Consider the following 13839-nt stretch of genomic DNA (forward strand, 5'->3'; position numbering starts at 1 on the left):
ACCAGCCCTTTCCTGCTAAACTTGGCTTGGGAGCGTACAGCAGGAGGGGGCGCGGGGGGTGGAGAGCCAAGCCCAACAGCATCTTGTGTGTTTGACTTTTTTTCCCCCTCCCTCCTCCTTCCGTGAGACAGTTTGATGAATGCCTGCGAGAGGGGTATGATTTGCTGAGGCGCCTCTGGCAGGGCGGTGTGTGCGCGGTGTCAGCCCCGCCGCCGCCCCCCGTGGGGCTGTGAGCGGCCCGCGGCGGGGGACGCGCGTGGGAGCGGCTGCAGCGCTGCGCGGGCCGTCGCGCAGGAAGCGCAGCTGGGGCGGACGGGGCTCCGCGGCCTCCCGCCGGGGGCTCAGCGGGGAGTCACGGCTTTGAAAGGGGCGAAGAGGAAAAATAAGTAGCTCGCCCAACTCCGCCGCACCCTGAGCCCCTGGGTTTGCTTCGCCACCGCAGGGAGCGTGAGAAGACGAGACCCAAGTGCCGCCTCTCCCAGCCACGGGCGGGCTAGCGAGGGACGGCCCGGGCGCGGCCCCGCGCCTAGCGAAGTTGCCTTCGGCTGCGGACCGGTGCCACCCGCCTCACTTTGCCGGGGTTGTTTTCTCCACTTGGCTTTGGATAGAAAAGACTTCGCTATCTCCGCACCCTGAAAGTTGCCCGAGCGCTCCCCGCGGCGAGGAGGAGGGCGGCGCGCCCCGCGCCTCCCCGGGGCCGAGGCCGGTGGGCCCGGCTGGGCTGCAGCGGGCGGTGATGATGAGCGGCTGGGGGAAGCTCACCCTGTCCCTGGGGCTGCTGCTGGCGATGGCGGGCGCGGTGGCGCCGCAGCCGTGCCCGGCGCAGTGCTCCTGCTCGGGGAGCACCGTGGACTGTCACGGGCTGGCGCTGCGCGGCGTCCCGAGGAACATCCCCCGCAACACCGAGAGGCTGTAAGTAACCCGGCCGGGGCGGCGGCGAGAGACCCTCGGCCCCCTGCTCCCTTCAGGGCTCCCGCCGGCTGTCGGGCTGAGGTGGCCCCCGGCGCCGGCCTGGTTCGGGGTCCCGACGCCCTTTGGGCGGGGGGTTTCTGTTCCCTTCTCCCGCTGCTGCCCGTGCCCGTTTCGCAGCGATGCGCGGAGACACGGAAGAGGTGGGCGCTGCTCCCAGCCTTTCATCCCGGGAAGCCGCGGTGAGCAGCGCGGTTCCCGCCTCCGCGGGGAGCGGGGGCGGGCACCGCCGCGGCCGGGGGGCGCCCCGGGGCGGCGGCGGAGCGGCCTGTCCCCCTGCCGGCGCCCATTTCCCGTCCAGCTTGGCTATTACGGCTCGCCTTCCCCGGGGCAGAGCCGGGCCGCGGCCCCCGCTCCGCGGGCGTGGGCGGGGAGGCCCCGGCGCGCAGCGGAGCCGCGGTGGCCGGCGCGGAGGGGCGGGCGGGGGCGCGCTGCCGGAGCATCTGCCGGTGGGCGAGGGCGCGCCGGGGTGCGATAGCCGCGCTCGCAGGGCACTAAGTGGTGCCGTATCGGTGATCGCCCTCTCCACCCGCGGCTGGGCTGTTTTCTGCATGTGGCCGGTTATTTGTCGTATCAGGCTGCCTTTCGGAGGGGTCCTGAGAGTGGAAGCGATGTGCGCATTATTTCTCACTCCCTGATAAGTCATTCAAATGTTGGCATGTGCACGCGCGTCTGGGGTGGTGAATTTCACTCAGGAAGACTATCAGGGACAAATTCCTCTTGAGACTCGTGTGGTTTCTTTACAGTGGTGTTTTGGCCATATGTGGTACAAAGCACTAAAAAAAAAATTATCTTTTTTTTCCCCTAGCTACGTTGGGAATGAGCTGTAGTTTTTAGAATAGCTTCCAAGTAGTACCACTTCCTAAAGATTTATCTCATGATTTTATTTGTAATGATTGGGATTGAAGGACTTTTTATCTTAAACCCAAAAAGTTATGAAAATGAAGTATAGAAGAAATGCTAGGGCCTAAATACAGGTTTCTGCTGCTTTTGAACTCGCTTTGCATTCTGCAGTCAGTATAGCTTCCTATGCAGCAAGTGGAGAGCTTAGTTTTGGTAAAATCTTATTTCCCATCGCTTACTCCAGCAGTGTTAGTGCTTGTTTGAAACCTAATGTTTGTTACAGGTAGTTAAGTCCTGTGCCACCTTTTTAGCCGTACTGGGAAACCTGAAAATTGCTTGAAATGGTGAAAATGGGGGGGGGGGGGGGGGGGGTTCAGTCACTTAGTTTTTGTAACAGTCAAATAAAGGTTGTAGCATATATACAGATATACCTATAGGTACTAAGTTTTGTGTTTTTCTAAATGCACCTATAAGTGCATTCACAGAGTCTTGGACTCTTCTATTGGTAAAGATTGTAGTTAAAGATAAACATGAGCTTTGTAATGGCAGGCAGAACTGACTTTCCAGGACTCTCTTTCTGCAGTTTCAAACTACTGCTTTCAAGGTAAATTGTATTTCAGCCACTTGGAAATCAGGAACTCACATGGTGTTAATTGTAATGATGGTTTGTAGCATTCATTTATGTCTATTAACTTCTGGAAATGCTGTGCCCGTGAAAACAAGCAAAGAATTTTAAAAATTGTTTCTGAATGTTTTAATTTTGCTGCTTACAAATTATTCTTCTTAGGGATCTTAATGGAAATAACATCACGAGAATCACGAAGACTGACTTTGCTGGTCTAAGGCACCTTCGAGTTCTGTAAGTTTTCTCCTTCTCTCACTGATAACTTTTAGGACTGATGCTACAGCTTTTAGTTACATTTCAGTTCATCAGTTGGATGGGTTATCACGTTTTAGCTGCTCTATCACCATATCTGAACCTAAAATTGCTCTGCCATGTGTTATGCACTGTTATGCACAAGTTAGCAATTCTCTTAAATAAAATTTGTTTAAATCTCTTTAATCTCTCCTTAAGATTATGAGAACTTGAGGACTTAATTTACCATATAGCTTACAAGTAAGAGTTGCTAAAATTGGTTGAATAACCATTGGAGTTACTTCAGTTTAAGGCTGTGAAATTTATAGGTCGCACTGAAAATGGGTACTCTCAACCAGAACTATAAGGGAGTTAATTAAGAAAAAAGTTATTCCTTTACTGAATGTAAAAACAGCTCCCAGGTGATTATTCTAGCTGTTCTGTAGTTTCTGGACAAAAAGGAAACACTTTACCAGTGAAGCTGAGGAAGAAATTGTTTGGGTAGGTTTGGGGTTTTTTTTGTTTATTTGTTTTAATTTTTTTCAAGCATTTTTGAGGTTTTAAAATTTGGTGGCAGCTTGTGGGGGTTTTTTTGTTGTTGTTTGTTTTTGTTTGCTTTTTGTTGTTTCTGAAGGAAATATTTAACTACTTAGCTTATTTGTTAAGGCTAGTAAATTTGAGCAAGTAGTCTTGCTTTTCCTTTTCTCTCTGAAGTAAATATAACACTAGTAATGTTTAATTTTGTTACAGAACAGAAATACTCTTATGGTTACAGTCTCTGTGCAGTCTTTCACTGATGTTTCTCACAGCACCACAGTTCAGAGTTGCAGTTTTGTAGTTCTCATGTGAGACTAGCTAGTATCACCTTCATGCTGTTCAGCTGGAGCCTTACAGCTCGCTGAAGGACAGTGATGTGCGTGCATGCAGCCTGTAGGCATATGTGTACCATTTTAACTTGCCACTCTTTAAGCAAATGAGCAAATGTAGTATCAATTCCTGTTTCTTTTACCAAGGCTTATTTTCCTTCTTTTGGGTATATGAGCTTACATAAATTGTTGGTGACAGGGATACAGAAGATTAAAGTGGTTGTCTCTCTAGCTGATGGATTGTTTTAAAGAATATGTGGCTGCCTTTAAATGACCATTGTTAATGCAACAAGTTATCTCAGATATTAAAACTTACATATAAAATTTTCTAAATTTCAGTCAGCTCATGGAGAACAAGATTAGTGCTATTGAGAGAGGAGCATTCCAGGATTTAAAAGAACTGGAGAGGCTGTAAGTATTTTTAATTCTAAAAGTATCAACTTTAGGGGGGATCAAGTTAGTTGTGTGTCTAGGTGCTCAGGCTTCAGATTTTTTTTGTTGTTGTTTGTTTGTTTGTTTGGGGTTTTTTTTGGTTTGGTTTTGTTGGGGGGGTGGATTTCTAGCCTTACAGTGACAGAAGAGAAGTAAGAAATTCTCAAGTGATATTTAGGGTATTCAGGTGGGGGCAGCATTCAAGAGCAGTCCGGATTCAAAGTGCAAACTGCAATTGTCTCGTAGGAAATAGTTTGAATACTATCAAATATTTTCACTTTAATCTTGAATACACAAGGACTTTTGAGAACTCAAATGCACCAAAAGAAGCCTGTTATCTGATCTGTGGTGTTAGGTGTTTTATTGGAGGTAACTGCTGGCTATAGAGTGTTGTTACGTAGCAGTGATTCAGTTCTACTCCAGTTTTTACATGATGAAAGCTTTTACAAAGTCTTAGAAAAAATAATAACTGTTTTCAAAAATAATTTGAGTTAAAAAAAAAAAATTGAGTACTGTGGGGAGAGAATATGGAGCAGAGATGAGAGGACCTTAACTAGTGAAGTGCAAACACCTGCTTGGTTGCAGTGAGACCTAGAAAATGAGTAATTCCCAAACTAGTTTTCAGTATGTGTCTTATTTTGTTACACTTCAAATGAAAATATTTTTAAATATATTGTGCAGCTTGGGACATCTGACTCATTAAAAGCAGGATGCTGGTTGTTGAACATAGTGTGGAGCCTGGAAAGTGTTAATATATGTGTTCTTGTAGAACTTGACTTGTGTCTTCATTATGAAGCATCGTAGTTGTGCATTTCCTTATATCCCCTTTTCTTTAAGCATGCCTCTGAGGTCTTGTTTGATGCTTCATTTACTGCTGCTTTAACTTTGTAAAAGTATTTCTACTTTACTCCATTCAAAAGCAGCACTGGCCTGAACATAGTTTGTCTTATTTTAGTTACTTTGTATCCACAGCTACTGGCTGTGTGTTTAAAACAAAAACTTCCACAAACCATTATGATTGGTTATTTAGACGAAACTGTTCAAGAGACTTAATAATCACCAGGGTAATTATGATCTTTCTAAAATAGTTGAAATGTGAGGTAATTATCACAGGTACATAATTTTTTCAAATAAGCCAAAGTAACTTTTGACCTAAAAAATGAGTGTTATTTCATAGTGTAACTTTTTTTTTAATAAATTTTAATGAGATCGATTGTTCTTTGGAAAGAAAAAAAAAATGTCTGTGCATTTCTAAGTTGTATCAAAACATTTTAATGGTTTTTTACAATGTGTTTTCAACTTTGTACAAAGTATAGGAATTCAAAACAGCTTTTCCTGCTGAGGGATATATTGGAATAATATATACACGTTCCTTAATTTGGTTTATGATGTTTAGATAAAAAATTAAACAGCTGTGTGGTTCATATTGCAAAAGTGAATACACATATATGAAACAGGAAAAAAATGTTAAAAGATCCATGCTTTCACTGTGAATGTGGTTTGACAGTGAGATACCAAATGCTTACAAAGTTTTAAAACAGCCTTATTTCTTAATTACTTCGAAGTAAGATCATGCTATGTGATTCATTAACAAATTTCAAAAACCTTCAAGGCTTTTACTGTTTGTATTTCTGAAGTATAGAATTGTTTTACCAGAGAAAATGAACTTCAGTAGTTGAAACTTACTTGTCTGATATGTTTGTGTTTTGCCATTCCATTGCTTCATTTGTTCTTTGGTTTTTCCCTTGATAACTGGAAAACAATAGATACTTTCCATTTACATAAGGTGTTAGTTCTGAAGAAAATTGTGATACTTTTGGCTACTTTGTGGGTTGTTTGTTTTCCCTTCTGCAGGCAAACTGTGTCATTTGAAAATTTAGTTATTTAGACCTTCCAAGTCAGATTGTTTTGTCTTCAGAGTTACATTACATCTGCTCCAACACTTGTCAGTTTCTTTAACTTGCTGGAATTCAGTTTGTGTTAGGTGTGTGGGTGAATTGTAATTTGAATGTATATGCAGGATGTCTTTAAGCTGCCCCAGCTGTTGGCTAAGAGCAAATATTTCATATTTGTGGGGAAAAGCTGAGAAAATTCTTTTTGTTTACAACTGCCAAGTCCATCTGATGAAGGCACATTGTTATCTGACAGCCAATTCATCTCCTTGGGATTTTGAAATCCAAAATGATTTCTCAGGAAACCTGTGGGTACTTAATTCAAGTGTTTTCTTCTATACATTAAATAGCAAGCACTTAAAAGATTTTTAACTTTTTTTCAATGCGTGAGTGTAGGGTGTCAGATTTTCACTCCAAGTGCAGTGTGCCAAGCTGCTGTTAAAGAATACCCGACACAGACTTTTTAGCATGCAAGCAGAGGGTATAAGAGAACTTCACTGCAACTTAAATGAACTCAGTTTGATTTATAAGATTGTTTGCATGTTACACTGCTTATGTTGAAATATCTTGTGCTAGCATATACAGCCTGAATTTTAAAATTTCCTGTTCTTCAGTACTCTTTAATGTGAACAACAGGCTTTCACAGGAGAAAAAAGAAATGGCCATCTAAGTGAAGTGCTGTGGGTTTGTTTGTTTGGGTGGTGGGTTTTTTTTTCTTTGTGGTTTTTTTTTGTGTTTTTGTGGGTTTTTTTGTTTGTTTGTTTGTTTGTTTTTAACTGGCATTTCAGTTAAAAAGTTTTTTAGACCAGTAACTCTGATTTCCAATGAACTGTTTGGTTGGTTAATGAGTTACTTGTGAATACTCATTTATAGGTCTGCTAATTGAAAATGCTGGATCTCCTTAGCTCCCTTCAATGGAAGTGAAGACCTTAAATGCTTTGTAAAATTAATCTCCGAGAGCAGAAACTTTTGATGTGTTCAGAAGAGATCTGCTTAGGAATGATTTTTATTAAATCCATAAAAATCTATCAGGTGGTTTCTCCTATAGCTTAATAAAATAACTCTAGTACACTATGTAGGTTAGTATGTACAAAAAGCTATTTAGACCTAATATGATCCACGTGGGAATTTTTGTCACACCAGCGTAATTGTACAAGTGCAATGATGCCCAAGGCTATGTAAATACTGCTGTAACAAGCGATTGTTACTACAGCAGCCTGAATTAAAGTAAAAGTTTCCAGTTTGCAATAAATGGTTGTGTAGCTATGCTTCCTACTTAAGAAATAGGAGGGAACAGCAAGGTGGAAATTAGCAACTTAGTAAGTTTTAGGTTTGTAGAAACTTTAGTAGCTGGAGAAACCCTGGTGAAGTTGATATTGCTGTAAGCCTTTTAGATGGATTCTTCTGTGAGAAGTCTTCAGGTCAAATAAATGGCTATTCACTGCAGTGTTCACTTAGTTCCAATCTCTGACAGGCTTGATGGCTCTTAAGGGCTGAGCTCTTAAGGCTCCAATCCAAGCCAGTTTTGTACAACACTCCCTGAGCTGACAAGTCTGCCATAAGTATGGTTTTCTTCACAGACTGGACTCTGAGCAGAAGAATTGCATGGTCTGTGTTGTTGTGTAGATGTGCTGTCTGCTGAAACAACCCTCTTTGATTTAAAAACGGGCTGTATGCATTAAAGTTTGGTTGGGACAGCTTGTACCTTTGAGTACATCCTGAAGCAGTGATAGAAACTCTTGGACTAATTACAGTCTTAACATCTGGAATAATTGCAGTATTAACATCTGCAAGACTTTCTTAATAATTAGTAACTTACATGAGCCTGTGTTCTTGAGCAGGGCCCCTAAAGAGTATGAAGCTGTTCAGTTTATGGCAAGTCCCATAGAGAAAGGATTGGATGTGGCCTCTTGCATTTTGTGAACCTCTCTTAGAGACCACAGTCACATGCCAGCAGTGGTTTTCAATATGCTTCATGGCAGGAAGACAAAAAGGGTCAAGACATGGAGGATTTTTATGACACTTATGGTCCAGAGACAACTGCTTATTATGGGGGACAAAACCTTTTGAAACAATTCCTTATGAGAATGTGAAATTAAAAACTAGTTTCTTCTTTCTTCATAAAGCTGTCATCTTGGGTGTGATGCTTATAATAGTTTGAAATAGTATCTTAAGAAAGCAAGATGAAGATAAACTGAAAGTTTCCACTTTATGGAAACTGACACTGTTAGACACAGCTTTAAAAATTATTTTTAGTAAGTGTAGGCCATTGTTATCCCCAAGTTCACCTCAATTTCTAGTGTTGCAAATACTGCTCAATATATGCCAGTGTTTTTACAAGTCGTTGTTATCTGGAGGGAAGTATAAAATTCTGTGAAAGACAGCTGCCATAGACTGTTGAACCAGTTCTGTGAGAAGCTACTTATGTATAAAATTTCTTTACTGTTCCGTGTACTCCAGAAATAGAGGGTTGTCAGGTTTTTGAGAGCTAAATATACTCTTCACTTGTTTACAGAGAAGTTCAGTAACCTTTTCATTTATTAAAAATAAAAATGGCTGATTGGAAAACTCTTCAGTCATAATTTTTCCTAATATGTTTTTTAAGTCTAGTAGTTGGCATTCTGGCTTTTACTGTGCTAGGGCTATGCCATGGAATAAGTGTCAGAATAGGAAGAGTTTACAGCAATAGTTTCAAAGCTACTCACTTTCTTCTTCCTGTATTTATGAATAATCCATTGATGGAGCAGTATGTCCCTAAAATGCTAATTTAGAGTCTGATTCTGCAGACATTTACCATGTGAATAACTTGGTTTGCATGAGTAGTCTCACTGATTACTCTTGTGAGAAAGGTTACTTGTGTGGCCTAAAAAGTTTCCAGGCCAAGCCTCTATATTTTTGATATTTGAATTAACAGATTTTATTTTTAAAATGTCTGTTTATTATGTTAACAGTTTTCAAGTGTTACCTGTGTAGACTTAAAAAAGCCAAACTATGGGGAAGGAAAGAAAGAAAACCACAAAGGAAAAATAAGCCCCCGATGCCCTCACTAAGCCTATTTCTGCTGAAAACTAATATGTAGATGAAATGTTACTCTCAGAGGAATAACTTAACTTCTGAGTTGATATCTGAGCTAGACACCCCCACCATACCTCTCCAAGAAACAGCCCCCCTGAGCTACATGATGTGAGTAAGCTGAAATCATGAGTTCAAGAAAAGGGTTGAATATCAAGTTGGTACACGAAGTAGCTTTTAAACTGGAAGCTATCTGTTGTATTTTCATGTTTGTTACAATGCATTACTGATGCAGAAAGAAATATTTCAAGAATTAAATGTTTTGTTACAGTTCATTGATTCTTCTAAATTTTTGTAACATAATTCTAAAATGACAAACTGAGAAATTGTCCCTACTTGCTATTTATTTGGGCTCCATCTCCACAAATGCATTAAAACAAGTTATTCAAAGTTAACATGAAGAGAGCTTTTACTTAGGTGTGTACTTACGAGTGTTTGAGGAGTACTGAAAGTCAGTATTTTTTTGTACATTTTGTGGATGAACAGTTTGAAACTTACAGATGTGCCACAGAACCGAAGGAAAAGTGTATTTTGACTACACAGTTTCCGGGACAGGTTCTTTCTACTTAGTAAACAAAATGTAATACTTGGTAGATTTCTATACAGGATACAAAACAGTATGTGAAATTACCGTGTGCAGCTTCAGCTGCAGCAAGGGCTTAATTATAACTTCAATAAAAAGGAGATCATCTTGTCAAAAATATGAAATGGGCTTCAGTAAAATAAAGTGGGGTTTAGCTGTATTTCATGTATTCCAGGGTTAGAGTGATCTGTTTGAGCTCTAACTTAGTTTACCATGTTTATCTGACTATTACACTGCATTAGGTTATGAAATTACAAAGTCAAAACTGACTGAGGAGTTGCCATGGTCTCTGAATGTATGGAGTTTTACAGAGCATTTCATCTTATGAAGTCACACATCGCAGGGTAGATTGGGAAATAAAATGTTACATCTAAGGGAAAACAAATACAGTTTATCTTGGGCATAACTGCCCAGCAGGCCTGGGCATTTATCAAGGGCATTAACAGCTGCTTCAGAATAGCTTAGATGAATAAGTACTGTTCTTCCTGTCTGTTCTAGAAAAGGGCTGTATTATGAGTATGCTCTTTCTTAGGGTACAGACTTACTGAATAACTGATGGGGGAAAAAACATGCTGTCCAGAGATTAAAGTAAACCTATGTGCTAACCTATTGTTATGTATTGATGTGTGGCATGAGATTGCAGTTCTATTCCAAATTGACTTAACTCTATCAATAAAATGTAAATTCCAAGTAGGAAAGTACTTTTAAAAGAGGAATGGCAATATTTTCTGTGATTCTTTAAATGTGAACTGTGTCAATAAATCAATCCTAGAATAAACAAGTTTGGGCTGAACTTTTTCTTTCTGAGTTTTGAATCTGATAGTATATAGTCATTTCAGTTACAGAGGCAAAGTGTTAGGAACCTTAGATTTCACTTCTATAAAGCTATATGATCGAAAATTAGGAGCAGGTACTTCTGGAACAGATGTTAAATGTCATCTGTTTTTATGATGTGGTTCTATTTTTAGCTGAAGCAAAATATGACTTTTTTTTTTCCAATTTACAGACAGGTGTAAAGCTTAACACAGAGTTTTAGGATCCACAAAAATTCTGTGTTAGCAGTGGAACTACTATTTCAGGAATCATTGATATCACTATCAGTCCTAAAAGCGCAGCCAGTAAATGAACAGTATTTCATCTTGTGCTTGATTATGAATTGTGTCAACGAAATCAGTTTTTTAGGGATAAGACCTTGTGTCATATAGTATAGAAATTGTACTGAGCTCTTGGATTGAGTTCTTAGCTCTTTAGCTGAAAGTTAGTTTTTAGTTTCTTTTCTCACGGAATGCTGGTCTTCACTGTGGTGTGCAAGTTCATTACTGAAGTCTGAGAAGTAATATTTTTTTCATTTGGGGTACATTCTGAGCAGTTCTGACTTACTACTGCTGGGAGAGTTCAACTGCCTAAAACCTGTAGGGTTATTCATGTGCTTGTTTTTTAAGGCTGCTTGGTGTTATGCTTGTCTCCTCCCTGTCACATTGGTACTAATCACATGTGTGGCTTCTGTCTGAACATATGAGCATTTGAAGAGTTAATACCTTCACACAGGTGTGTCACAGGTAACAGTAGAATAATGAGCTCAGGTAGAGAGTACCTGGTTTTGAACAGCTCTGAAGGGGGTGAAGAGTTATTCCTTGTGAATCATGGATGTGAAGCATCCTTCTTTCAGCTAGCCTTACATAGTTTAAGGGCAATGCACCACACATTCCTCCTCTCAGAATGGGGAAGAGGCCATGAAGCGTGCGGTGTTAATCACTTACCAGTGGAATGTGGGACTATATTACATGGATTGTACTGTCAATGTGTTTCTATAGGTTTTTTTTAAGAAAAATAATAAAAAAATACTACTACTATAATTATTCTGTTATTAGCAGGCTTTTGTCAAAGCAACATTGAATATCTTTAAAAATTCCTGTTGAATCAGACATAGACAAAGGCTGTTTTTGAAGACAGTGTTTAAAATGATGCAGTGTTCAAATGGAAATTTAAAAAATCAAATTATGGCTATATTTTTATTACAGAATGCTACAAAATGTTTGATAAAACTCTGTTTCCAAGAGCAATGTTCTTCTAAAAGCCTTTTCAATGCCCACTATTTATTTTATTATATTTTATTCATCTGAGTGTCTTTTCTCATGGAACTCCTTTTATAGGTCTAGAAGTCAAATTGCAGTGAGAAGTCCTGTTTGCTCTTTGCAGACCGTTTTACAAATTCCAGGGCAGGAAGGCTGTTTATTTTTCCCACATCTGTTTTGTGCTCATCCTTTGTGGCATTGTTTGCTGGATGCTCTTCTTTCTTGCTTCCTCTGAAATGGGTAATTTGCACTGTTGCAAAGTGGTGAAACTAAATCTGATTCTGCAGAGCTGTTGTGCCAATGATTTTGTTTCAAATGGTGTTTTATGTTCAGAAACTATTTTAAATGGATTCTATAGAACACTGATATTAAACTTAAAGCTATATATTTTCGTTTTACTCTGTAAAAATCATACTTGTATTTTGCAGAGCCAGTTCAATATTTTTTAAAATACTGATTTAATATTAGGAGGCCACAGGTGAAAATTGACTTATCATTATATTTTATTATAGGGTATTTGAAAGATTATCTAAGATGATCCTTATTTTGATTGCAGAAACCACACTTCTGTCTGGAGTTTTATAGATAAACTCCAAAATGTATGAGGGATCTGGCTGCAGCTTCAGTGACTCATACTGAAGTTGAGTATATTACCTCATTTACTATGAAGAGCCTGGTTGAAACTTCATCAGAAGAAATGTTTTATTTTCCTATTTTCTTTCATAGTATGTAGTTCCTTGTGCTGGTTTGTCTTTAATAATAGTCTAGACTGATAATCAAATACAACATGGCAAAGTCTCCCTTAATTTTTTTTTAATGCATGCTAGCCTTTCTGACTTTAGCTTGGCAGGATGTCTGTACAGGTGCTCTAGAAAAATACTTGAGTGAAAATTTACTGTAGTAACTTCATGCCAGAAAGACAGTTACAAACTTATCAGGACTATTTGCTGGCCTTTCTTGTCTTTCTAAACAATCTGTTCAAACCCTAGCTAAATTCTACCTACTACATCAGCTTCATCTTCTCTCTTTCATTGTTTTTTTTTTTTCTTTCTTTCTTGGAAGTAATCCCAGGTATTGTCAAAATCATCCGTGCTTCATCTGATACTTGAATCTCTGTTACTTTATGGAGGTTTTATAACTTCTGTTTCCTTCTCCATGGTGTACTTTATAGAATAGAGTCCAATGAGTGAGCTTCACAAGATTGTAGAGGCATGAAGAAGTCTCTGTAGATTGTCTAATCCAATGCTACAGACTGACTCAAGGTCCATGAGAGCAGGAGACTGAGGGCTGTTTCCAGGCAGTTGGGTTTTGATTGTCTCCAGCAATGGAGATTCTGCAGCCTCTCTGGGCAACCTCTTCCAGCATATGACCACTCACACAGTCAAACACTTCTGTTTAGCTGAAATACAGTTTTCCTGTACTTTGATTTGTACCCATTGCCTCTTGTCCTTTCACTGTGCACCCCTGAGAAGAGTCTGGCTCAGTTTTCCTTACTTGGGATGGAAGCGCATCACTTATTTATATGCGTTAAGTATTCAGACACATTGAGATATTGCTGAGACTTTTCCTCCTCAGCCTAAACAGTCTCAGCTCTCTCAGCGTCTTCCAATGCAGCAGGTGCTTCAATCTGCCTTATTGGTCATCTTAACAGTTCTTCCCTGGATGCGGTCCAGTATGTTCTGGTCTCTTGTAGTAGAGAGTCTAGCGCTGGGCACAGCTCTCCAGATGTCTCACCAGTGCTGGCTGTAGGGGAAGGACCCTGTACCTTGACCTGCTGGCAGCAATCTTAACGCTTACAGTGCAGGATGCTGTTGGCCTTCTGTGCAAGGGCACATTGCTGGCTTAATTTTAATTTCTTACTCACCCGCACCCTAGGCTGTTCTCTGTGGTGGTTCTTCCAGCTGGTAGTTCTCCAGTGTATTCTGGTGCGTGGCGTTATTCTTTGCAAGGTCCATTTTGCTTTTGCTGCCCTTCCCAAGTTTCCTTTTCAAGCAATTCTCCAGCCTCTCCATGACACTCTGACGGGCAGTGCACATACCTAGTACATCAGTCATTCTTTCCAGTTTTGTATCAAGTATGCTGAGGATGCAGTGTGTCCCATCTTCCAGGTTGTGAATGAAATTGTGAACAGTACTGGTTTCATTACTGACCCCTGGAGTATATCACTTCTGAATGTCCTCCAAATGGACTTTGTGCCCCTGATCACAGTTCTTTGAACTTGGCAGTTTTCAGTCCACCTCATTATCAGTTT

At 40.5% G+C, this 13839-nt stretch overlaps 1 protein-coding gene across 1 annotated transcript in view; it reads left to right on the plus strand.

Moving 5' to 3' along the window:
• Positions 1-285: 285 nt before the first annotated feature.
• SLIT2 (slit guidance ligand 2) overlaps positions 286-13839 on the plus strand; it is a 241465-nt gene continuing 227911 nt past the window's right edge. The window contains exons 1-3 of the mRNA XM_058420666.1: positions 286-912; positions 2600-2671; positions 3874-3945. Coding sequence (XP_058276649.1) covers positions 737-912; positions 2600-2671; positions 3874-3945 — 320 coding nt within the window. The 5' untranslated portion in view covers positions 286-736. The remainder of the gene's footprint in view (positions 913-2599; positions 2672-3873; positions 3946-13839) is intronic.

Source organism: Hirundo rustica, chromosome 5 (genome assembly GCF_015227805.2).
Source record: "Hirundo rustica isolate bHirRus1 chromosome 5, bHirRus1.pri.v3, whole genome shotgun sequence".
NCBI classification, from domain to species: Eukaryota; Metazoa; Chordata; class Aves; order Passeriformes; family Hirundinidae; genus Hirundo; species Hirundo rustica.